The following is a 25905-nucleotide window of genomic DNA, read 5'->3' as shown; positions in this document are numbered from 1 at the left end:
TTGGATTGGAGTGGGATGGATTGGAGTGGTGGGTTATATTGGAATGGGTTGGATTGGTGTGGGGTGGATCTGGCGACTGGGGTGGATTGGACTTGAGTGGATTGGGTTGAGGTGGATTGGATTGGGGTGATGTGTATTAGATTAGAGTGGAATGGATTGGAGTGGACTGGGCTGGATTGGATTGGTTTGGTGTGGTGTGAGTTGATTGTAGTGGACTGGGCTGGATTGTAGTGGGGCAGATTGTGGTAGATTGGAGTGGGGGAATTGGAATGGAGTAGCGTGGATTGGAATGGAGTGGGGCAAATTGTTGGGGCTGGAGTGGGTTGTTTGGGATTGGAGTGGGGCAGGTTGTTTTGGATTGGAGTGGGGCAGATTAACATTGATTGGATTGGGGCAAGTTGTTTTGGATTGCAGTGGGCAGATTGGAGTGGGTAGATTGTTTTGGATTGAAGTGAGGCAGATTGTTTTGGACTGGAAAGGGGCAGATTGGAGTGGGGCAGATTGAAGTGGGACAGATTGTTTTGGAATGGAGAGGGGTGGACTTGAGTGGGGTGGATTGGAGTGGGGTGGGGTGGACCATGTTGGTATAGGGTGGGGTGAATTAGGATGGAGTGGAGTGGATTGCATTGTAGTGGGCATGTTATTTTAGATTGGAGTGGGATAGATTGTTTTGGATAGGAGTGGGGCAAATGGGAGTGGGACAGAATGGAGTGGGGCAGATTGTTTTGGATTAAATTGGGGCTGATTGGACTGAGGTGGACTGGAGTAGGGCAGATTGTTTTGGATTGGAGTGGGGCAGATTGTTTTGGATTGCAGTGGGGCAGACTGGAGTGGGACAGATTAGTTTGGATTGGAGCGCAGGAGATTGCAGTGGGGCAGATTGTTTTGGATTGGGGCAGACTGAAGTGGGATAGATTGTTTTGGATTGGGGCAGATTGTAGTGGTGCATATGGGAGTGGGGCATATTGTTTTGACTTGGAGTGGGGAGTATTGTTTTGGATTAGAGTGGGACAGATTGTTTTGGAGTGATGCAGATTGTTTTGGATTAGAGTGGGGTGAATTGGAATGAGGCAGATTAGATTGGAGTGGGCTGGGAGGATTGGAGTGGGGTGGGTTTGAGTGGATTGGATTGGGGCGAGTGGTTTGAATTGGAGTGGGGTGGATTGGTGTAGGGTAAAGTGGGATGGATTGGAGTGGGGTGGATCAGGGTGTATTGCACAAATATGTGCTAAAGCATCATTTCAGAAAATACTTATAATAAGCAACGTTGCTTTGCAATAATTCAAACAAGATAATAGTCATCTTCAGAGAAAAGTGATCACAAGCAAAAACAAAAGAAACCATGAGTGGAAAGTGAGAAAAGACGACTTGGCAAAATAAAACAAAGTTAGTGTTAGACCTGACAGTCTGATGGTGGTCTTCCCCCAATTTATTGCCTGCCTTCCTCCATTTTTCTAATCTTGTTTTTGCTGGTTTTAGGACTCATTGCACTTTACCACTGCTGACCAGTGCTTAAGTGCTTGCGCTTTCTCCCCTATAAGATGGTAACATTCTCTTCTACCCAATTGGCATATTTAATTTACCTATAAGTCCCTAGTAAAGTGCACTATATGTGCCCAGGGCCTGTACATTAAATGCTGCTTATGGGCCTGCAGCACTGATTGTACAACCCACATAAGTAGCAACTTAACCATGTCTCTGGCCTGCCATTGCAAGGGCTGTGTGTGCAGTTTCACTGCCACTTCAACTTGCCATTTAAAACCGCTTGCCAAGCCTTAAACTCCCCTTTTATTACATATAAGCCACCCTTAAGGTAGGCCTTAGGTAGCCCATAGTGCAGGGTACTATGTAAGTAAAAGGCAGGACATGTACTTGTAAGTTGTACATGTCCTGGTAGTGAAAATACGCATTGTGAAGCCTGCTTCTCTCATAGGCCAGTATTAGAGATTCCCATATATACTTTTAAGAGGCGATTTCTGGTCTGAAAGGAGTAGCATTGTCATGTTTGGTATGGTTGGAATGATAATGAGAAATCATGCTTACTGGTGAAGGTGGATTTAACATTACTGTTTTAGAAATGCCACTTTTAGAAAGTAGGCATTTCTCTTCACTTACTGCTCTTTGTGCTTTACTGCCTGTCTCCAATCCACATCTGGTCTGTGCTGGTTGACACATCCTCGATCACATCGGGAGCAGCAGACAGGCACTGATTAAGTTGAATCAATTAGTGCTAGGTCCCTGCTCCACAGAGAGGAACAGAATTGATGCCAGGGTGACGAATTATGAGGCTGTAAAGAAGAGTGTAATGCAAGCTAACAAATGGTGAGTGACAGGCGGGCTCCAAACCCTTTACTGTACACAACAGTCTTGAAAGCGAGACGCATGCACTAGCACATGCACTCGCAGGCTTGACCCTAAAAAGATGCAAGATTTAGTTGGATTAATGATCATGAGAAAAACTTGACACTGGCAATTTCTAAAGCTTGTTTGAATCCTTTTATTCATGCAGAGGAATGCGTCTTTGCACTATATGCAACTAATTGCGATTTGGGAGCAGTACTGATGCAGCACGACATGGAAAAGGATTGTATTTGGCTCCTTCTTTTCACACATTGAAATCTTTTGAAAATATTTACTCAGTTATAGAATACAAAGTAATGTTTTGTACATTGGCAGTAACAAAATACAAGATGTTTGTGTGAGGGACCAAATATATTATTTGATCAGGTCATAAGCCATTAGTTATTTTATGTGGCAGGTGGAGGAAGAACAATTCAGCACATTTATTGTGACTTACTGCTAAACAATTGTTTCAATATGATATTGATTTCATCTGTTCAAGAGAAAGGACATGTACTTGCTGACCTTATGTCTAGACTGCCTATAGAAGGTGATTAATGTGATTTTTGGTGATCAAGCTAAATAAGTTGTATTTTTGGTGTCGGATGTTTGTTTGGACACATTTAATGTTATGAGTCAGGAGGAATGTACTAATACAGCACACTCAATAACATCATCAGATTGAAAACCAGTTGATGGCCAGAATAATGTAATGTGTCAGGTGATTTGAAATAATAATAGTTGACTCTCATGTGGTGACAAGATTGTTTCACCTCACAGTATGAGACAGAGCATAGTTCGGCCAGCTCATTTAGTTCATGTTTTTGTGTTGAGGACCAAAATACTTATAGGGCTATGTTATTGGTTGTCTAAATGGATGATGTTATTGATGACTGGGTAAGAGTATGAAGGCACTGCTTGTCCAATGACAAAATAGCCGAGGCTTATTATTCTTGATCCTTTTCCAGTTGAGGTACCTGATGGTCCTTGGAGAAAATTAGGCTTTGACATCCTTGTCCCTTTCTCTGTATTACACAGCTGTTTGGCTTGTGGTACGGTTGGGTATAGTTTATTTTTCCAAATAGCTGGAAGTTCACAAAGCATCGCTGGAGGATGTTATATCCTTTTTGGATGATCGGATTTGCAAGTATGGCATAACAAATATTATGTTTGACAGTAGCACTCAATTCTCCAGTAGCACATTTAAAGAGTTACTAAAGAAATCTTACATAAAAGAAAACAACGTTGACACATCCTGACAACAACAATCAGATATAGAGGTTCATCAGGATTATCAAGTAAGCAAGGCAATTGTCAATGGAAGGTGGCTACTCCTTTGACTTACAGAGATTCTCGCCAAAATGATCATGGAAATCTCTCTTTGAATTACGAGGAGGTGTTCCAGGTGAGAAGTTATTTCGTGGTGGGTAAGAGATGTAGTGAAGAGGGAGTTCAATATTAATTACTTGGTGATCAAGCAGAGACTTGAGAAATAGAAGGACAGGATGAAATCATATATGAAGAAGAGAAATAGAAGGATAACGTGAAATTTCATTAAAGTTGAACAAAAAGTTAAAGTGAAAAAAGTTAAAGCTGTACTGTCTAAAATAATGCACTAACTCACAGAAATATGGTGTTAAATTAATTCACTTTACACACTGCAGATGCATGATAACAGGCCCTCTGCTCTGAGCCAGCACTGCCCTTACTGATATGGCTCCAGGTGCTGTACACAGAACAACTTGCTGCATGTATAGTTAGTTTTATACTTGGTTGCGGAAACCAGTCGATGATGAGGAGAAGGGCAATGAGAGTTGTACGCAGGGCAGGACTAGACAGCATATGCTTGTTTTCTCTATTGCACAATTATACGTAACAGCCATTCAGGTCCTTGTCATGTCATTAACCATTACTACCACATTGAAAAGTGGCCCTTACGGCTTTTTTTAACAGATACAAAGGAACATTGGGATGAGGGAACACAATTACTCTCATTATTCAGGTGGCACTATGGCTTAGGTCTACACTATTCTGTGACTCTAATATTAAGTTCCCTGCGTCCCAGATGAAAGCATCTGGAACTCAGCATCAAAGAGACTGTAGAGCAGTTTTCCTGGCATTCGCTAAAGAAAAAAGAGGTTCCATGTTTTAAGCGGGCGATTCTTGCAAAAGATAAATAATGGTGGCATCCTTTGTGTCTACATGTAGGAGGCTGAATTATTTCTGGCAGTTTATTTTACTAGAATATGGCCAGTACTAAGGGCTAGATGTACAAAGCAATTTTTCTGTCACAAATGGCCCGATTTGCAGCATCTTGCCCTTTGCAACAGGAAAAATGCATTTTGAGATGTACTAAGTCCAAACTGCGATTCGGTAACTTGTTACCAAGGGCCACATGTACAAAGCATTTTTGTAGTCGCAAATGGGAAGATTTGCAGAATCGGCCCCTTTGCGACTAGAAGAATGCTTTTTGGGATGTACAGAGTCCAAATTGAGATTCGGTAACTTGTTACCGAATCGCAATTTGGGTTTTACCATTCGTTATTAGGAAGGGGCGTGTTCAGGGCGTCCCTTGCTAATACCGAATCTGAATGGTATGTATGATAAAAACAGTCACTGTTAGCACAATTTCAAATTGGTTTTAACCCATTCACAAAGGGGAATTTGTTTCCTTTTTTACTTTTTTTAACGTATCCCATTTTTCTTAAAGAAAAACGGGCTGCGTTTAAAAAGAAAGATTTATTTATTTAAAAGCAATCACAGACATGGGGGTCTGCTGACCCCAGCAGGCCACCATCCCTGTGATTTTTACGATTCCCAGTGGGTTTCAAATTGCGACCTACCTCATTAATATTAACGAGGTAGGTCTATTCGTTACCCTCCTGGAAAGACTAAAGAAACTCACTGGAGTTTCTTACATTTGAAATTGTGATATCCTAACTGTGATTTGCATGGAATCGCAATTCCAAATGTTGGTACATGTGGCCCCAAATCACAATCTGGGTTTTGTAATACGGTATTAGGAAGGGCCGTGTTAGGGGCGTCTCTTCCTAATACCGAATTGGAATGGGTTGTACGAAAGGTTTGCGACCGAATTGCGGTTGCAAAACATTTGCAATTTACCAGTAGTTGGTGGTAACCCATTCGCAAATGGGACCCCTTCACTTTTGAGGATGGCTGAATAAATATTTTTTAAGAGCAAGCAGTGGTTCCGTGGACCACTGCCTACTCTTAAGAACAGAAACTTTCAAGTTTTTTTTTTTTTTTTTTAAATGCCTACCATTTTCCTTTAAGGAAAACGGACTGGGTTTATTTAAAAAAAAAAAAAAAAGAACGCTTTACTTAAAAGCAATCACACACTTGGTGGTATGCTAACTCCAGCAGACCACATCCCTGTGATGGTTGGGATTTCTAATGGGTCACAAATTGCGACCTACTTCATTAATAAGGTAGGTCGATTTGGGACCCCCTATGAATCGCAGATGAAACTCAAAAGAGTTTCATATATTTGAAGTAGCAATTTCCTAATTGCGGTTCAAAGGAAACTGCAGTCAGGAAATCGCTGTTTCAAATCTTTGTACATGTAGTCCTCAATCTTTTTGAAGTTATCATAATCTCGGGGTATGATACTGCACGAGTTGATGCTGTCACTATAGTTGGATTTGATCGGGAGATAATGCCAGGCTGTTAATAATCTGCTGTTCTTTTGCAGCTTGCAGCTCCAGGAACAAGAATGGAAAGAGAAAGTGGAACAAAGCAGTTTAACAGAGCTCCTGACCAATTGTGTCATTGCTGCGGCCTTCCTCACTTACTGTACCCCACTTAGCATCGATGGAAGGTACCATTTGGGTTAAGGCTCCAAATTACACTTACCTTTGAAACAATGCATCAACTGTTTTCCTACTCTATTGGTGAACATAGTACTTGTTATTTAAACAGCTTATTCTTAGATTTTACTGAAACTGATTTACAAATTAGTAGGTCATTCAGACAGTCAGTAAGCCTATACTCACCAGTGTTGAAACAAGATGTCATAATAATGCCTCAAAATATGTTGTTTACATTGTAATGCAGAGACCTTTGTATGTGATGTAGAAAGGACCACTGTTTTCTTCTTGAGAAACTGGTGTTGGTTAAGAGAAAAACCACCATGACCAGTTTGCGCAATAAGCATGACTGAGGCATTGTTCTTGAAGGTGGTATAAAGACCATCTCATTACTTCAAGATATTGCCCACCTAGTGGAGCACTCAGAACATGGAGTGTTGTGATATTACATGGAGCTCTGACATATGTGGTGCAGTGGAGTCAGCTCTTCTTATAATGTCTTTGCTTGCTTTTGCAGAAAACGTGTTACTGCATTTCTCTTCAGTGTCTGTGAAAGCTGTGGACTGACCATTCCACCAAGAATGCTCCTCAGAGATATCCCTCTCATGCAGTTTCTGCACAGCCCGGTAGGTAATATATGAGACAAGCTATGCCACTTTCTGTTCTCTGACAGTTTTTGGTGTAGGACATAGCAAGATCAGCATACTGAAAGAGTACATGCATCTCTTCAATTTTGGTATCATGGACGAGGCATTAAGCTTGATTTTGTCATTCTATCTGGATGCTGTCAGGCATTGTTTCTTCATCCATTTCAGCCCATTTCTCACTCCATTACCCACGGACCCTGCAGTGCTCTTCTTTGAGCCCTATGTTATCCATTGTCTACATGGTTGCCATGACCTCTTTCATCTGGTCGTTTGGCCTTTCCTTTATCTCTTATGCTGATACATGCATCACCTACTGAGGCTGAATGGAAGTCTTTGGCCCACCCAGTCCAACTTTAACAACCGTATGGCTGCTATCATTGACTCAATTAAATCAAATTAATCGAAACTGAACTATTATAAATGTCGAGGTCTTGGAAGAGGAAGGATCTCTGGCATTGTGGTGTAGTGACAGGTGGGCCTCCGATCTTGACTGTCCTGCTTCCCCTGAGCCCTAGTACTGAATCTAGGATTTCTGTTTCCCCAGTTTCTGATTCTAGTTCTCTAGAGTAATCATCTCATTGATTTGCCTTTGTTTACGTGAGAATGTGTAGATAGGTCTTGCATTAATGCCCTTCTCACACCGATTTGCAGTTATCCAAGCAGTAATGAGTCCCTCATTGTTTACTGCAGCTAATGCTATCTTTGCCTCCGTGCATTACCCCTGAGTTGTGCAACGTTTATCAGCTTGTATGCTACTTGGACTGCTACATCAGACATTTATTTCTGGCCATCTGAAGAAGGTTCATCAGGCTACTCATAGACTGGTACTCTAAATTCAGGAGTCTTTTAGTTTATGCACAAAGGTGCCAATGGTCTGTGACCCACGTTCCCACAAAAACATTTTTTGTATGTTCCTCCAAGATCACTGAGATCTTCTGCAACTAGTTGTCTCATAGTTCCTACAAATCGTTAATGTAGTCAGGGTGGCTGCTCTTTTTCTGGCAATAAAATGGTGGAAATAGCTTGGATTAGAACACTGCACTGTCACCAATCATTTGGTGTTTCAATGACAACTCAAAACGTGGCTGTTTACTAAATTACTTTTACAATGCCAGGACAATTTAATTTATTTGTGCATTTTACAAATATTCAAATAATAGCATGAACAACAATAACAATAGTAGAAACAAATACTGGGATTTTCAGCACATCTACAGTTACCATACATCTGCATTAGAGAGGAGCCTTAGCCATGTAAACTTCTCAAAGCTCCTATTTTAAAAGTCTGGATGACCATGAGAAGTGCAACAAGAGTTGCAACAAAAGTCACATTCTAAAAGTGTTTTGAAAAATCTTGAACACATAAGAAGATGAAACACAATTTGATATATATCATCCCTCAACATTCCTCTCCTTATCACAGCAGATTGTTCACAGAGCGGACAAGTCAGAGCAGTAAGCTATAACGTATTTGTGAATTAGGACAATTACCTCATTTTATATCCACTAATCAAAAAATAGAAAGATGTTAGGCTCATTTTTGTACATGGTCCCACCTATAGTAAACAATCATTCAAAACAGCCTTTCTCAAGCAACAGCCACAATCCCTGTCTAGGTGAACCACAAAAGTGACTAAAATAACCTGTCTTTAGCCCTCTGGTAACGGGGCACAAAAGCAGTCAGACTTAACTTAAAGGCTATGTGTAAAGTATTTATGCATCGCTCAAACAGTAATAAAATGAAATCACAATGTAGGAAAAATCCCACGCTAATTTAGAAAAATAGAGAAAATTTTATAAATTATTTGATACCATTATTTGATACCACAACAAAAAAAATCCAATCAGTTGAACCAGACTTATGAATTTTTAAAGTTCTTAGTGCAATCTAGTGCCTTCAAGATCAAAGCGCCAACTGCAGACAATTAATGTTGCGAGTCTGGGGCAAAGTTGAAAGCTGTGGCCGACCGTGATGGAGCGTGGTTCAGATACAAGAAGTGGATTTGGTCCAGTCTCGGCTTACCTTCGGACTTAGAGGACATTTTTAAGAAAAATGTCAGAGAAGGTAAGGTTCTGCTGGGCAAGGCAGCCGACAGTGTCTGAGGAGGCATCTTCATCGACGGGAGCCACTGGACAAAGTCATGGTAAAGAATTCTAAGTTCGGACTTTATCACTTTTTTTGGAAGTCGAAAATATCCAGCTGGACGAAGCTGCAGGCTGTATCCGACGAGGGCTCCAGGAAGCCGAATACCCTTCCAGAGAGGAGCTGCAGAACAGGATTTGCTGCTGCGCAATGAATGTAATAAGAGCTACCACAAAGTTAAGGCGACTGGCAATGCACTTCAGGTGTATTGGAGAGCAGGTAGGCCCCAGTCTCCTCTCTGTTCTCAGAACACTTTTGTCCTGATTTTGGGATTTTGACTGGTTGGGCAACTTAATCCCAAATTCCAATGGTACAGGACTGGGGGGCACTACTTGGAGTGCCAGGGCTCACTTCAGGCTGGGTCCAGGAGCACTTTGCCGGTTGTTGGAACTTTTTATGTCCCTGTAGCTCTGAACAGGGGGCCAGCAAACCAGTTCTTGAAGTCACTCTGCTGGTCTTGGGTCTCAAGCAGCAGGGTAGTCTTCTGAGAGACAGGCTTCAGGAAGCAGGACAGTCCTCTTGAAGCAGCAGTGCAGTCATCTGAAGTACACAGCAGTTCTCGGGCAGCAGGACAATCCTCTGGGAGTCCTTCACAGGTCCACAAGAAAAGAGAAGAGTAGGTCTGAGGGTCCTATTTTTATACTTGTTGCCAGCTTTGAAGTGGAAGAAAGTTCTGGAATGCCCCCCACCACACACACACATGGTTCTGGAATTTCCTTCCTCCCTGCCCATACTCCACTGGATCTGACGTCACAAAAGTCTAGTGTGAAGTTCTTTGTGTATGTGCTGGGGCAGCTTCTTTGAAATGTAATTGGGGCTGTGCATGGCTCCGCCCCTCCCATCCAGCCAACACCTATTCCTCTTTTGTGTTTCAGTCTGGGACGAATACACAAAGGCCAACTGCACCTAGTCATGTGACCTAGGATACAGGCTGCAGGCACTGAATTGTTAGGACAAGAAAATACCAACTTTCTATAAGTTGTATTTTCAGAATTGTGACTTAAAATCCAACTTTACAATTAAGGAGGAATTTAAATCACAATTCTTTAGCTACCAAACATGAGATTTCTACCAGTTCCCAGACAAAAGTTACATTAGTAAGTGTGGTAAGTAAATCTAATGTTATCTTATGGAAAGGGTAGGCCTCCCAGTAGTGAAAAACAAATTTGTGAGTTTTTCAGTACCAGGACATGTAAAACTGAGAAGAACATGTCCAACTTTTTAAATGCAATGCGCCCTTTTCTATGGGCTGTTTGGAGCCTACAATAGAGGTGACTTACATGTATTAAAAGGGGAGATTTAGGCTTGGCAAAAAATGTATTTTGACAAGTTGAATTGGCAGTTTAAAACTGCACACAGGCTGCAGTGCAGACCTGATGCATGTTAAAATTGGCTACTTACACCGGTGGCACAATATGTGCTGCAGGCCCACTAGTAGCATTTAATTTACCAGCCCTAGGTATAGGTTTTATCATTTTACTAGTGACCTATAGGTACATTTAAGATACCCATCAGGTGTTACGATGTTTCAGAGAGTGAGCATAATCACTTCAGCATTGGTTAGCAATTGTAAAAGTCATAAGGCCAACAAACAGAAATTCAGCAAAACAGGAGGGGGAAGGCAAAAAGTTTGAGGGAAGACCATCCTAAAGCTAGCAGGTCTACCACTCTGCCTATAGCAATATCTGCCAATCTGAAGTGGCTACATAGAGACATGTTCTAGCACTTTCCAAAAAACCTTCAAATAAATAAATATGTCAGGGAAACTAAACCAATCTTAGATTTCCATGAAGTATACTTGTGTATTCTGTGAATAGGCATCTGAGCACAACAACTAGATGACTTATCATAAAATAATATCTGAAATAGCATCTTCCCAAAAAAGGTCACATTCATAAAAAATAATTTTGAATAGGGTCCATTTCAGCAATTCATCTAGGGGAAGTTTTCCTAATTTTGACACTCATTTTCAATTTGATTGCAATTACAAATTGTTACAATGAATCATTCAGGGAACAGCTATATCAAATCATGCAGCTCACTGTATCACATACCAAGAATATCAAGCTTGTCTGGAATACTCTTGTGACCAGCTTGGAATTCCTACAGCATTAATCATGTGATTCCCTTGCAGACCGGTTTTCTGTGAGAAAGAGTGTGGAGAAGGTGTACGGACAACATAATATGACAGAAACGGCTGCATGTTTGCAACTGGTCTGAATTATCTTGAATAGATTTTATCCTGTAGAGAATGTTGAAAAGACAAACGGACAGTTAACTAAACTCGTGTATTAAATTATTGCTATTAGCAATGTAATGGTTCTTCATCTGAAAAGATATTAGTAAGTCAAAGGGCTGAGAGTGCCAAAGAATTTCCATCTGCCTTATGCAGTTGCATTTTAAGGGTAAGATGTACTTATGGGTCCTTGAGTGTCTCAGATGCATGCCTACCTAAACCAGTGCACTTCTTGCTAGTTGCATCAGCTCCTCTAGCATCTTCTAAAAGGGACAAAGGCTAGCTGTACATTTATCTTTCTTTTTTTCTATCTATCTGTGCTTCTGTCTGTCTGCATACCTACCTGCTTGCCAACCTGCTTGGCTGCCTACCTGTCTGTCTATTCCAAAAGCTTATTATGTTGTTTCAGAAAAGAAAATGCTGTATGTTTCTTTTCACAATTGGCTGTTAGTCCGCATATCTTCTTCTTTTCCATCTTGTATGTTGTTTGTGCAGCTTGTTAGACTATGATCTCTTATGTATCACAAACTATTTCAGTACCATGGCTATAAGCCTCCTCACATTAAATAATTACTCTGTCAAAAGCATATCAGGGAAAGGACCACTGTGTAACAGCTGCTGATTTAATGTAATACATCCATGTTGTGCACTTGGAATATGACATACATTTTGTTGTTTTAGATTGAGTTGAAGAAGTTGGAAATGAAGGGTATTCCTAAGAACAAGTTGGCACTAGATAACTCCTGTGTTTTGACCAGTGCTAAAGGAAGCAGTGCCTGGGTTCTTGTTTGTGATCCAACTGCTCAGGCCATCCAGTGGATCAAAGATCATCTCCCACATGCATGCACAGAAGTTCAGTACCATGTAAGTTCCACATGTGTTTGTATAGATAGCTATTGGATGCATTCCAATGATATAGTTGATAACCCCATAGTGCAACTGAAAAAAGACAGAAGCAAGAAACAATTTACTAGCTGAAAACATGCTGAAAATAGTAGTATTGCTGTATAATGCTTACCACACTTAAGGACAGAGTGTTCAACAATAAAAACAAATAAGTTTGCACATGTAAACGAGATGCCACTATAGTAACTCTGTAGATTTTGCATTGTTGCAGATGTTTGGCAAATCTGTATAGACGCAAAACTATGTAACTTTTCAGACCTGAGACAGGAATATGAACCCCCATTCCAGACACATGTGGTGCTATCGAGCACAGCTCTACTAATTTTGGGGCCAAGATGACGATGTACCAATTACCCATGGAGTCCCTCACTTTTTTTTAACACCAGGTAGAGCTAAGCAATGAACCCCATAATTATTTAAAGCAATATAAGCAGCAACACCTGTGGACTTAGGGATTTTGAAAACAATGTGAAACTTGGATTTAGGAAACATCCTTATGACCTGGAGTGAACTTTTGCTTTGCAACCCACAGTTAAGATTTCTAGAAATGTCTGATTTAAGCTTTCAAAACCTAATTACATTGATCATAATTACCTGACCTGGCTCTCCAGCACTTACAATGTATAGACCCTACATTTCCAGACACCTGTTATAGTTGCGTATACATGACAGCGGGATTCTTCTGAGGGATATGCGAATATCCAAAATTGGCAGCATTCCAGAGTGAGGTTGTAAGAAATTGGGGTTAACACTAACAGTAACACTGCAGGAGGCTGGCCTGGTGTGTGGTGGTACTTACACCTTATACCCGGTCCAGGTATCCCTTATTAGTGTAGTGTAGTCAATGTCTAGAAGCCAGGCTCTCTAGAGGTAGCTGTGGATGAGAAGCCAAGGCTTATCTAGGAGACATGCAAAGCTCATGCAATACCACTGTAGTCACACTTAGTACTCACACACATTAAAGAAAACACTCAGTGTTACAAAAATAAAAGTACTTTTTATTTGGTGACACAAATACCAAAAATTCCATAAAGGCTATACTCCCTTAGGAGGTAAGCAATACACCACTTATATACACTAGTATGTAGAAATAGGCATAAAACAGTCAGAAAACAGTGCAGTTAGTGAAAATCACAATAATTAGATATGGGCCTAGGGGGAGCACAAACCATATACCAAGAAAGTGGAATGTGAAAGTCGGTCTCCCACCTAGGCAAGTCTATTGTGTAGAGAGAAGCTGGGAGTACAAGGAAAGCCAAAGGTAAGTCCCACAACCCACCCCACCGACCAGGAAAACAGGACTAAATCACAGTAAGTTTCCAAGAACATACACAGAGAAGTAAAGAAGAATATTGCAAAACCCAGAAGAGACTGCAAGATACCAACAGTGGATTCCTGGACAAGAAGACCTGTGGAAGAAGGGGACCAAGTCCAAGAAGCACAGAAGAGTCCAGGAAGGGCAGGAGCCCCTACCAACCCAAATGAAGGTGCAAAAGGTGAACCACCGGTGAAGCAGAAAAGTCAGCACTGCACCCAAGAAGACAAAGTCGGGTTCCTAGAGGGTGCAAGTGATGTCCCACGCCGGTTGGAGGATTGCAGTCGGGTTTGTGTCTTCGGAGTCTGCCAACAAGCCTTGGCACACGCAAAGCTCGCAGTTAGCAGAAAATGGTGTTGCCGGGGACCAGGAAGGACAAGGTGGACTCCACCCAGGAGCGGGAGTCAGAGGGGGCACTTAGTGACACAGAGAGCCCACAGAATAACAGGTAGAGCACACAGGACAGGTACATGAAAGTTGCAGAAGATTCCCACGCAGCACTATGAGAAAGGCTCCCACGCCGCTGGAGAACCACTCAGGGAGCTCTGCATCACAGGATAGAGTGCTGGCGGCCGGAGCTTCAAGATGCACGAAGATCTTAGCGGAAGGATTTCAACAAGCCTTGGCAGCTGCAAAAGGTGCGGTGCACGGGGTACTGTCTTGCGTGGGGAGGCAAGGTCTTACCTCCACCAAAATTAGACAGTTGGAAGAGAGGACCGTCGAGACCACTTCAGTCCACCACCTGTCATGCAGGATCCACAGAGCTCAGCAGGAGAGGTGATCCACGCAGTCGGTCGTCATCGCAGTTGGTGCCTGCAGAAGCAGGGGAGTGACTCCTTCACTCCAAGGGAGATTCCTTCTTTCTTCCGATGCAGGCTGAAGACAGACTGTCCTCAGAGGATGCACGACCGAGGAAATGTTGCAGTTGCTGGAAGGAGCCGAAGATATAATGTTGCAGAAAGTGTCCTCCTTCTTTGTTGCAGCTTGTAGGGTACTGAAGAGTCCAGATGCAGTTTCTTCAATCAAAAGTCGAAGTGGAGGGTGCAGAGGATTCCTGCTGAAGTCTTGCAATCCGAATCTGAGGAACCACCCAAAGGAGAGACCATAAATAGCCCTGAAAGGGGGATTGGTCACCTAGCTGGATGACCACCTATCAGGAGGGGGCTCAGACGTCACCTTCTGGCACTGGCCACTCAGATGCTCCCAGAGTTCCCTGCCAACCTTGAATCCAAGATGGCAACACCCAGGGACCCTCTGGAGGAGCTCTGGCACCACCCCTGGGGTGGTGATGGACAGGGGAGTGGTCACTCCCCTTTCCTTTGTTCAGTTTTGTGCCAGAGCAGGGACTGGGGGTCCCTGAACTGGTGTAGACTGGTTTATGCAAGGAGGACACCTATGTCCAGTATACACGTAAAATGGCGTCACCACCCTTATGAAGTCTGGGAAAATGGGCCTGGAGTTCGTGGGGGCACCTCTGCTAATGCAAGGGTGCCCTCACACGCAGGTACTATGCACCCTGCCCTCTGGGCTACAGGGTCTACCATAGGGGTGACTTATAAGTGACCCGGTGTGGTGAAAAATGGCAGTGAAAGGGTGATTGCACCTTTTCCCACAGGCTGCAATGGGAGTCCTGCAGAAGCCTTTGCATGGGCTCCCTATGGGTGGCAAAATATATGCTGCAGGCCATAGGGTTTCCCTGGAACCCCAATGCCCTGGGTACCTAGGTACCATATTCTAGGGACTTGTAATGCGGCACCAGTGTGCCAATTGTGAATGAAACACAGAATTTTGGGAGAGAGAGCATAATCACTGGGGCCCTGGTTAGCAGGATCCAAGTGAACACGTCAAGCACACTGACATCAGGCAGAAAAAGGGGGTAAGCATGCCAATAAAGAGGCTACTTTCCTACAAACACTAGGGTGCAAACGTAGTGGAAAGCATGAGTAAGACATACCTGTGCACAGGAAAAGGCTTTGTAAATCAGATCTATTCTGTCCATCTCAGGGATTCAGTGTAGTACTCAGGTCTTTATGCAGATTCTTAGTTCCTACTCAAGGAGATTAATATAACAGAGTACTGATGTACCGAACTGATGGCTGTGCAAGCCTCTCTGTACATGATTTAGATAATCCTGTTTTATTTTAAGGGGGTGTACATTCACACACCAATCACTGTTTTCTATGTTTACTAGGAGCTTCGATCCCAACTGGACTCCTGTCTGACGGATGGTCTTTCACTGCTGCTTACCTACTGTGATATCCAAACTTTGTCCAAAGATACAAGATTTTCCAAAGTTCTTCGCTCCAAACCTGACTTTCAGGATCATAAAGTGCCATTTAAAATTATGGTAAAGATAAAGATGATATAATGTTATGCAGAACTTTGGAAGTGGCATATGGTGGGGTCTTTTGGTTCAGTAGTGGAATGAAAGTTTCCTTGTCAGTTTTGGCTTGTATGTTGTAATGTCTTGGAATGTAACATGCATCTGTATGGTTTACCCTACTAGCCATTCAAGTCTTGCTGACTGTGATGTTTTTGTCTCCTCATGCCAGGTTGCTGATCATGAGGTTGAGTGCCACCCTGGCTTCCAGATGTATCTGCACACCACCAGCCTCCCTGATAAGGTACCCGCCGAGGTGGCAGCTTTTTGCAGTATACTGTACTTCACTCAAGACAAGGAGGGACTGGTGGAACAGCTTCTCAACAGATTTGTTCTAAAAGAGAAGCCAAGGGTAAAAGAAGAGCAGGAATCTTTGGAGCAGGTAACATTCTGAGAATATATTGAAACAATATTAATGACACAGTTTTCAAACTTGAAAAAGGCTCTATTACATATTATGCACCTTTGAAAATGTGAGTGGTGGAATCATTGCTGAGCTACTTTTTATACAGATAATATAGGATGTTTTGTTCCCTCTCAATCTCACCCCACGTGTTGTGGTTATAGAATTATGCCACTTATTTCCAATTGAGACAGGCATGCAATTTTGACCTTTCTCAGCACTGTATAAGTTTAGAATTTCTAATGCTTGTATAATTTTCCTAACTGTGTTTTAGCTTTACCTTTGTTTTTTCATATAATGTAAATATTTTTTATTTGTTAATGAAAATGTGTTTTAAATCGTAGTGTTGAGTATCATTCAATTGAGTGTTGTTAAGTGTAGGGGTGTAGAGCATAGTGAGGGACAGTGGCATAGAGTGTAGTGTTGCAAGCTGTAGTGTTGTACAATGGAATAGAGTGTAATGGATGGAGCGGAGTGAAGTGACATAGCATACAGTGGAGTAGAGTGTTATGCATTTTTTTGGCATGGTGTGTCATATAGTAGAGTGTCATAGAGTGGAGTGTTGCATAGTGGAGGGGCATGCCCTACAGTAGAGTTGAATGTCGTTGACAGCAGTGTCATGGAGTCGAGTGTTGTTGAGTAGAGTGTCATACAGTGGCATATAGGGAAATACAGTGTTGTACAATGTAGTGGCATAAAGTGGATTTCAGTGGAGCACAGTTTTGTATAGTTCAGTGTTGTCAAGTGGACTGTCGTACAGTAGAGTGGCAGAGAGTCTCGTAAACTGTAGTGTCATATAGTGGAGTACTGCATAGTGGTATGTCATACAGTGGACAGTGGTACAATGTTGTACAGTGGAGGAGAGTGTCATACAGTAAAGTGCTGTGTCATATAGTGGAGTGGCATGTCATAGAGAGGAGTGGATGGCTTGTCCTGTAGTGACATACAGTGTAGCAGAGTGGCAGAGAGTAGGTAAGCATAGAGTGGAGTAGAGTGGCATACAGTGTAGTAGAGTCTTGTACAGTGGAGCTGCATAGCGCAGAGTAGGGTGTCGTTCAGTGGAGCAGCCTAGAGTGGATTTACGTACACTGGCGTAGAGTAAGGTAACATGTCATGTAGGGGAATAAGACTGGAGTGGATTTGAATGGAGAGGTGTAATGTAGTCTAGATTCTGATGAGACTTCTGTCTGTAGATCACTTACCTTTGATTTTCACCAAGCCTCAGACTCGATCCAGATGATCCAGAAACTTGTGCTCGAGCAATATTCCTTGCACGCACCATCAGGTGGCTCCATTCAGCTCCGTGTGGTATTGTTTGAGCCAGAAGTGATGTCGCGGTCACCTATATAGGTGCCAACCTGGTATGGGGGCATCAGTTCTTTTCTTTCTGCACGAGTTAGCGCAGATCCAGAGAGAGCTACCCCTGTCGCTTTTTGACAGGTCTTATTTTGATGTTTTGTTGAGTTTTTCTTCAAGTGTGTTGAGATGTGTTTGAGGAAGGCTGGGTAAAAAAACTGTGTGGGGCCTGTCACCACGCCATGTCAGTTACAGACCCCCATCTCAGGCAATCGGCTGCACCGGCAGGCATGACTCCTCAAAGTTCTCCGTCCCAGTCAAGAAAGCGGTCACAGGACCACTACAGGAGCCCCAAGTCCTCTTCATCCCATTCAGGGTCCCCAGGACACTCAGAAGAAGCACAAGAAGAAGAAAAAGTCCTAGAGTCTTCGACTTCTCCTTATCTATCGGCCGATAAGACGAGCAGGGAACATCAGTGTTCCTGACACAGTTCTGCGAAGCCGTTGCCCAGTTGGACTCTGCACCTTCTCCGGTTTCTGAGAGCCGGATCGACAGTCACTCAAATAAAAGAGTTTTACGAGCCCATGTGCTGCGTATTTGATTGGGAGGTTCCCTCTGGTGTGCCTTCATGCCCCACGGTGTCAGACGAGGCCCCATCTTGTTCCACGCAGGCAGCTTCGGCCTTGGCATCAATAGGGTCTCATGGATCCGATTCTGGATCCAAACCGGCGCCGGTTGTACCCAGGTGACCTCTGGCACCAATCCTGATGTTGATGCACCCCGTGCCACTGGTGCCCACGGGTGGCGCAAGCCGCATTCTGACTCTTGACGATCCAGAGCCAGAATGGCATTGCATTACGCCGATTCCGGCATTCACAGGTGTCAGATCATTCTCTGAGACTTATTTTACAGGGCCAGGCATGAAGGTAGAGTGGTAGGGGTCACCGGACCCTTTGGGACACCAGATGGAGAGTAGTTTGGACTGGTACGAGGAGCTAGGAGAGGCCAGTGGTCTGGATACCTCTCCAAATACTGTCTCGCTCTCTCCCCCTATGGTGGCTAAGGAGCAGGGAGCTTCCTAAGCAATGGTGGTGCGTAGGGCAGCAGACATCCTCGACCTCTAACTGCCCTCAGTGGCTATCAAGACGGAAACATCTTGATGGAAGTGCTTCAGCATGGGGATTTGACGTCCAAACCTGTTCTGCTCTTTAACGAAGTACTTACAGGCGTCCTGCTGGGAACTTGGTCCAAGCCCAGCACAGAGACTACTGTAAATAGGTCGATCATCCGCCGCCATCGCCTTGCGCCGGGTGTCCCTAGCTTCCTCAGTAAAAACTCCACCCCTGAAAGCTTGGTAGTCCAAACCTCCACTTCCCATGGCGCATTCCCTTCTGCTCCCCCGGACAGGGAATCCAAGAAGCTGGACCATCTTGGGAAGAAGATGTTTTCTTTCACCAGCCTGGCACTGAGGTTGGTGAACACCTCGTGCTTATTGGGTCATTTCTCGCATATCATTTGGGATACGGTTGCGCAAGTGCTTCCTCAGGTCCCGGAGGAGACCTGGGCCATACTCTCCCAAGCAATAAAAGACACGAGGTATGCAGCTAAGCTCGCCATCTGGTGTAGCTTAGATACAACTGACTCGCTAGGCAGAGCAGTTGCGTCAACAGTGACCTTAAGGTGCCTCACCTGACTGAGGGCATCTGTTTTTTCAGGAGGTGTCCAGGCAAACCTGATGGACATGCCTTTCAATGGCACTCGCTTGTCTGCCAATAAGGCAGACTCAGTGCTGGAGCGCTTTATGGAATCTCAGCTACAAGCAAGCCCTTGGGCCTCTCAGGGACCCCTCGTCCACCACCTGCTTTTGCCCCTTTGGTGTCTAAGGCAGGCCAGAAGTCGTCTGCCATCCAGCCCCCGGCAGCTACTACTTCAAAGCCCTGCTGGTGTGGTTCTGCAGGTCCATGCTGGCCCAGTTGGAGAAGAATACACCATCATCGTCTCCCCTGCAGTCCATAACGCTGGACACATGGGTACTGCAGATCATCAGGAAGGGCTATGCCCCTCTTTTTCAATCCTTTCCTCCTCCCATACCGCCAATGTTCGAAAGGCTGGCAGAGGATCATTTTGGCCAAGAGAGCCATAGAAGGGGTCCCGATATCAGAAGTAGACAGTTGTTGTTATTCCTACTACTTTCTGATACCCAAAAAGAACAAGGGTCTTCGCTCTATTCTAGACCTACGGACCACAAATCTCTTCCTCAAGAAGGTGAAGATCAAGATGCTCATGTTGGCTCAGGTCTTTTCTGCCCTAGGCCTAGAAGAATGGTTGGTAGCACTAGACTTACAGGATGCATATTTTCATATTCCCATCCTGCCGGCCCGCAGGCGTTACTTACGGTTCATGGTAGGCTACAAACACTTTCAGTTCACCATGCTGCCATTTGGCCTTACCAGTGCCCTTCAGGTGTTCACCAAGGTAATGGCGGTGGTTGCTGCTCATCCGCGCAGGTCATGGGTTTCAGTCTTCCCCTACCTTGATGACTGGCAGTTGAAGGTGGGCTCGTCCCAGGTTGTCGTCTCCCACCTCCAGACTACGGCGAACCTCCTGCATTCGCCGGGGTTCACTATAAACGTGGCAAAGTCATACCTGGCTCCCTCCCAGACGCTCTTTTTCATTGGAACTTTTTTGGACACAGTGCAATTGCGGGCTTATCCTTCCGAGCAGCGAGTCCAGGATTTTCAGGCATGATACCGATGTTTCAGCCTCCATTGTGGGTTTTGGTGAGACTGACTCTGAGGTTGCTGGGCCTCATGGCCTCCTGCATCCTGCTGGATGCCAGATGACATATGCGGGCTCGCAGTGGGACCTGAAGTTCCTGTGGGGGCAGCATCAGGGAAGTCTCTCTGACATGGTCCAGATATCGGCGGGAACTGCGAAAGACCTGCAGTGGTGAATTACAAACCGCGATCGGGTCAGAGGCAGACTCCTTTCTCTTCCCCAAGCATACCTTACAGTAATGACAGATGTGTCACTTCTGCGATGGGGTGGCCGTCTGGGAGAGGTGTAGATCAGAGGACTTTGGTCTTTGGCGAAATCCTGACTCCACATCAGCATGTTGGAGCTCCAGGCGATCTGACTAGCTTTGAAGGCATTTCTTCCTTCTGTCAAGGGAAAGTTGGTGCAGGTGTTCATAGACAACACCAAAACCATATGGTACTGCAACAAGCAGGGCGTGGTGGGGTCCTGGACCTATTGTCAAGAGGCCCTGCGTCTCAGGACATGGCTGTTACAGCATGGCATAACCCTGGTGGTTCAACACCTGGCAGATTCTCTGAACGCCAGGACGTGTAAACTTAGCCGTCGATGCCTAGCTGATCACAAGTGGCATCTCCATTTGGAAGTGGTGCAAGGTCTCTTTTAGCAGTGGGGAGAGCCTTGGTTAGATTTGTTCACCTCCGAAGAAAACGTGCAATGTCAGCAGCATTGAGTGTTGGAGTTTCCAAGACAGCAATCAATCAGCGACGCTTTTTGTTGTGAGTGGAGCTCAGACCTTCTGTACGCCTTTCCATCCATACCACTCCTGCCCAGAGTTCTCAAGAAGATCAAGAACGACCGGGCCCAAGTAATCCTTGTGGCTCCTGAATAGGCATGGAGAGTCTAGTATCCCAAGCTTCTGAAAATGAGCAACTATCAAGCGATTAGGCTGCCCCTTTGGGAGGATCGTCTGTCGCAGCAGCAGGGGAGGGTTCTCCACCCGAAACTGTCAACTCTGTGCCTTCATGCGTGGAGCTTGAGCTGCGACAGTTGACAGCTTTCAACCTTCCTTCCAAAGTCTGTAACAATATCTTGGCAGCAAGGTGTTTCTTCACGAAAACGGAATACGCCTGTCTTGTACAGAGACGTCTATTGGTCCACTTTCTGCTTCTCTCTCTGATATTCTGATCTGTATGCTTTTCTGTGGCTGTCTGACCAAGGTTTCTAAAAGGGCTAGTACATGTTTCCCTTTACGTCCTTTATCATGCCTCAGTGGGATGTTAATCTAGTTCTCACTTACCTCCTATGTGCTCCCTTCGAGCCACTGCACAATTGTCTCCTCCGGCTGCTTACCATCAAGGCAGCCTTGTTAGTGGCAATAATGTCTGCCCAGAGGGTGAGCGAGTTGCAGGTCTTGTCATCCAGTCCCCCATATCTCACAATATTTCCAGACAAAGGTAGTGCTGTGCACCTGTGCCTCTTTTCTTCCAAAGGTAGTGACCCCATTTCATCCGGATCAAACTGTTACCCTGTGAGAAAAGGCCTCTTTTTGACATGGCTAGCCCCTACTTTTTGCCTGTGAAATGATGTAGCCTATAAATTGTTAGTGCCCAGGGCCCTTGCTAACCAGGTTCCCTGGGCCAGATTCCTTTCCCCAAAACTACTGTCATGCATTGCCACAATTGGAGACACCTTTAGCTGCCACTATAAGCCCCTAGTTAATGGTGCTTAGATACCCAGAGCCGAAGGGTACTAAGGGCAGGCCCCTGAGTGCAGCAGCACTGATTGTGCCACCCTCTAGGGCCATGCATTCAGGTGCACCCAGCACTGCCATTGCAGGCTGAGTGTCCTGATGCAAACCTAAGGTGCAAACTTAACATGGCACGCTGTGCCCTGTCCACTACACACTGCATGCAGTGTAGGTCAGTCACCCCTCTGGCAGGCCTTCCAGCCCTAAGGCTGGGTGCACTATACTGTATGTGAGGGCATAGCTGCATGAGCAATATGCCCCCACTGTGTCCTTGCCAAACCTAGGACAGAGTGAGTGAACAGAGCAGTCATTTTAAATGCTTGTGCTTGGACAGCGGTCAGTATAAGTTTCACAGCTACATGATGGCCACTCTGAACCCTCAGTTGTTTTGTATCAAACAACTCAGAATGATAAATCCAAACTGGTACTAGTGTTGTATTTATTATAAAATGTACCCAGGGGCCCCCTGCACCAGCTAACTACCCTGGCCAGTCACATCCATCCCGCTACCTCCAGACACAAGTCTGCATCCTTGGGATGAGGACCTCTGTCCTCTGGGATTCAGAACAAAGCCCTTCCTGGGTGGAGGTGCCACCTCCCCTTCCCTCAGGAATGTGCACCTTCCTGCCAGCAAGCTTCAAAGGGCTCACCGCCCTTGAAACTCGACCCCCAGGCCTGCTGCTAACAGCAGATGACCGCCCGGTTGTGACCCCACTTCTGGCAGGAGCAACAACAGGAAAACTAAACCAAGGAGAGGAGGAGTGGCCCCACAAAGTATAAACCACCCTCAAGGTGCTGCATGTGAGATGAACTCTCCACTTCATTTTCCTACATCTTGGTTGGAAGGAAACTAGCCAATCAGGTGTAGGGAAGTGACCTTTGCCCACCGGAAATGGTCACTTAGTAGGTGTAGCCACCCTGAGGTAGATTGACCCCCACCAGGTTCCCCCTAAAATGTCCTTTAAATACAGTATTTAGTGGGCATCCCTAGACCAAGAACTCAACAGACAGAAGAAGACCAGCACCAAGAAGATCCAAGGCACGAGTTCTGTGAACCTGTTGTACCAAGGAAAGGCGCCAAACCCTGCCTGTTGCACCCAGGATCTGACAATCACTGCTGAGGAGCTGCAGGACAACTGGAATTTAAAGAGCCCCTGAGGAGCTCCAGGCTTTACAAATGGCCGGAGATCTTCCTCTAGAGTGGAGGTACCACTCTAAATCCACAAGGAACCAACAAATCAGTGAGATCCGCTTCACTGACCGGATGCTAACTCCAGAACCGGATGCCGCAGCCGGACCAAACTTCACACAAAAGACGCAAAGACAAACCTTGTCAGTGTACCACGTATGGCGCCACTGCGCTCTCCAGTGGCTAAACCGAACCAATACCCTGGGTATTGGTCACCTAGCTTTGGACATCCCCAAAAAAAAAAAAAACACCCGGGACTGCAGCAGGACCAGGAGGAAGCCCCAGTCAAACAACCTAGACCTCCCGCCAGAGTGCCCCTGTTATCCTGGAATTGACCCTTTAACCGACCTACCTCCTGCTTCTGAGTGCATCCTTGCACACTGCTCCTGGGTCAACCATTCGCCCTGCACCTGGCCGACCTGTGCCCTGCACCAAAGAACCAGAAGTGCTCTAAGGGTCTCTCATCCTTTGTGACCTCGCCACTCCAAGGGGACCCCCAGGATTCACCTTTAAACTTATCTGTACAGTGCTTTTCCAAGTGGTCCCCTACAGTAGCCCTCCACCAGCTTCAGAGACCTTTCCCCGCTGCTTCCACCAAAACTGGGAGCCGCCCAAACTTCTCCAGCTGACACAATGTGCCCACCGACAGCATCGACCAACCTGCAAAAGAAGAACTCTGTAAACCTACTGTATGATTTTATATGCACTTTTAAAGGTGATTCTCCATTGATTCCTATGGGGCGTAATTACACAAAAAGACTATTTTTATTAAACTTAAAAAATTAATAGCTCGAAAAGTACTTAACCAATTTTGATGATCTTGGTCTTAAACGTTTCTTAAAAATCTGAAGTATTTTTTTTTAATTGGTCTCAAGTTATTCCTTTGAGTGTGTGAGTGGCAAGGTTGATGCTGTGAGAACAACAAATGCTTTGCACTTCTCCAAGATTAGCCTAACTGCTCTACCAAGCTGCCATAAAAATTGGAGCATTAGGTGGTCCACTTGTAACCTCTGTAAACCAGGTGTGGTTCCCTGGAACCCCTGCACAGTGTGCCTAGCTTTGTACACTACATAGAGGGCTAGCCTCCTACCCACCCTGCACACCTTTTTTTGCTCCCTGCATCCCTCTAAGGAAGAGGAGCAACTCCACTGACTGGACGTAAAAAGAGCATTGTGGTTCTACCTTGACCGCACAAAAGAGTTCCGGGAGGAGGACATTGTGGGGTATTTGGGAGCAAAAAAGAGTTGAGCAGTTCAGAAATGGACCATTTCACACTGGGTCGTTCTCTGTATTAAGATCTGCTATGCCCTGGCTAGGAAGCAGCCTCCCGAGGGCTTTCAAGCCCATTCCGTCACAGGAAAAATGCAACCATAGCATTAGCTCATGGAGTCCTAGTATGGACATCTGTCAGCAAGCAATGTGGGCGTCACTGCACACATTTGCCAAACACTACTGCCTGGATAGTCAGGTCCACAGGGACTGGCATTTCGTCCATTCTGTGTTGCAGGACTTTGTAATATGAAAACATTTGTCCGCAGCCCACTGCCAGGAGGATATGGCTTGGGTATCTAATCAAAGGTAAGGAATCTGCAGCTTGAAGTCTCTATCAGATGAACAAGTTACCTACCTTTGGTAATGCATTACCTCGTAGAGACTATCTAGCTGCAGATTCCTTACACCCACCCATACCGCCCATCTCTGCGGACATGTTTACTAGGGTTAGGGTGATCCCTTTTTTGGGGCCCTAGTTTAGACACACATATGCACCAGTTCTTATCATGGCTTAGCGCTTCTGGAGTGGAAAGTTATGATTAAAGTAACTGATTCCCATGTGCCTTGGTGGCGCCTATATAGGTGACCACGATGTCACTTCTGGCATCAGTGACGCCATGGGGATCCTAATGGAGCAACCCGACGGCATGCGCCAGGGGAATGGCTCTCGCAAAAGTTTCCGGATCCAGTCTTACGTCTGTGGAAAGTCAAAGGTAAGGAATCTGTAGCTAGAGTCTCTACCAGATAATGGATTACCGAAGGTAAGTAACTTGTTCTATAAATATAGTAGAGTGGATTTGCTTATCATTGAGCGATTGGAGTGGAGTGGAGTGTTGTAGAGTAGAGATGAGTAAAGTATCATAAATTAAAGTGGCGTACAGTAGAGTGGAGTGCTGGGTCATAGACTGTTGAAAAGCCTCATAGAGTGTTGTAAACTGAAGTGTAAGGGCTAGAGTGGAGCACAGTGTCATGCAGTGGCATGCACTGTTGTAGAATATTGTAGGGTCTTGTACAGAGTAAAGAAGTGGAGCGGAGTAGAGTGGGGTAAATGTCATCCAGTAAAGTCGAGTGGATTGGCGTAGTGTACAGTAAAGTAAAGTATCATAGAGTGAAGTAGTGTGTCGTACAGTGGAGTGGTACTGTGTGTCATATAGGGCCTCATTATGAGTTTTGCTGCCTGCCAAACTCTTTCTGCCTATGCGGCCTGAACCCCGCCGGCCCTATTAGGAGTTCACCTGCAGTGAACAGGGCCTTAACATTGACGCCGGCTCCTAATGGAGCCGGCGCCAAAGTGGCGGTGCGGCGGATGCAATGGAATGCGCGATTGGGCTGTGCATGGGGGCCCCTGCACTTCCCATGCCAAGTGCATGGGCAGTGCAGAGGACCCCAAGGGCCCTTCAACACCCTCATTCCGCCATCCTTTTCATGGCGGATGGGAATTCCTAAT

At 45.0% G+C, this 25905-nt stretch overlaps 1 protein-coding gene across 1 annotated transcript in view; it reads left to right on the top strand.

Annotated features, from left to right (window-relative positions):
- The window catches only part of LOC138296482 (uncharacterized), a 1064486-nt gene that overhangs the window by 869435 nt on the left and 169146 nt on the right, over positions 1–25905 (top strand). The window contains exons 84-88 of the mRNA XM_069235627.1: positions 6053–6178; positions 6685–6793; positions 11875–12057; positions 15606–15761; positions 15967–16176. Of these exons, the coding sequence (XP_069091728.1) occupies positions 6053–6178; positions 6685–6793; positions 11875–12057; positions 15606–15761; positions 15967–16176 (784 nt within the window). The remainder of the gene's footprint in view (positions 1–6052; positions 6179–6684; positions 6794–11874; positions 12058–15605; positions 15762–15966; positions 16177–25905) is intronic.

The sequence above is a fragment of the Pleurodeles waltl genome, chromosome 5, assembly GCF_031143425.1.
Source record: "Pleurodeles waltl isolate 20211129_DDA chromosome 5, aPleWal1.hap1.20221129, whole genome shotgun sequence".
In the NCBI taxonomy this organism is placed as follows: domain Eukaryota; kingdom Metazoa; phylum Chordata; class Amphibia; order Caudata; family Salamandridae; genus Pleurodeles; species Pleurodeles waltl.
This window is presented reverse-complemented; position numbering and strand designations above follow the sequence as displayed.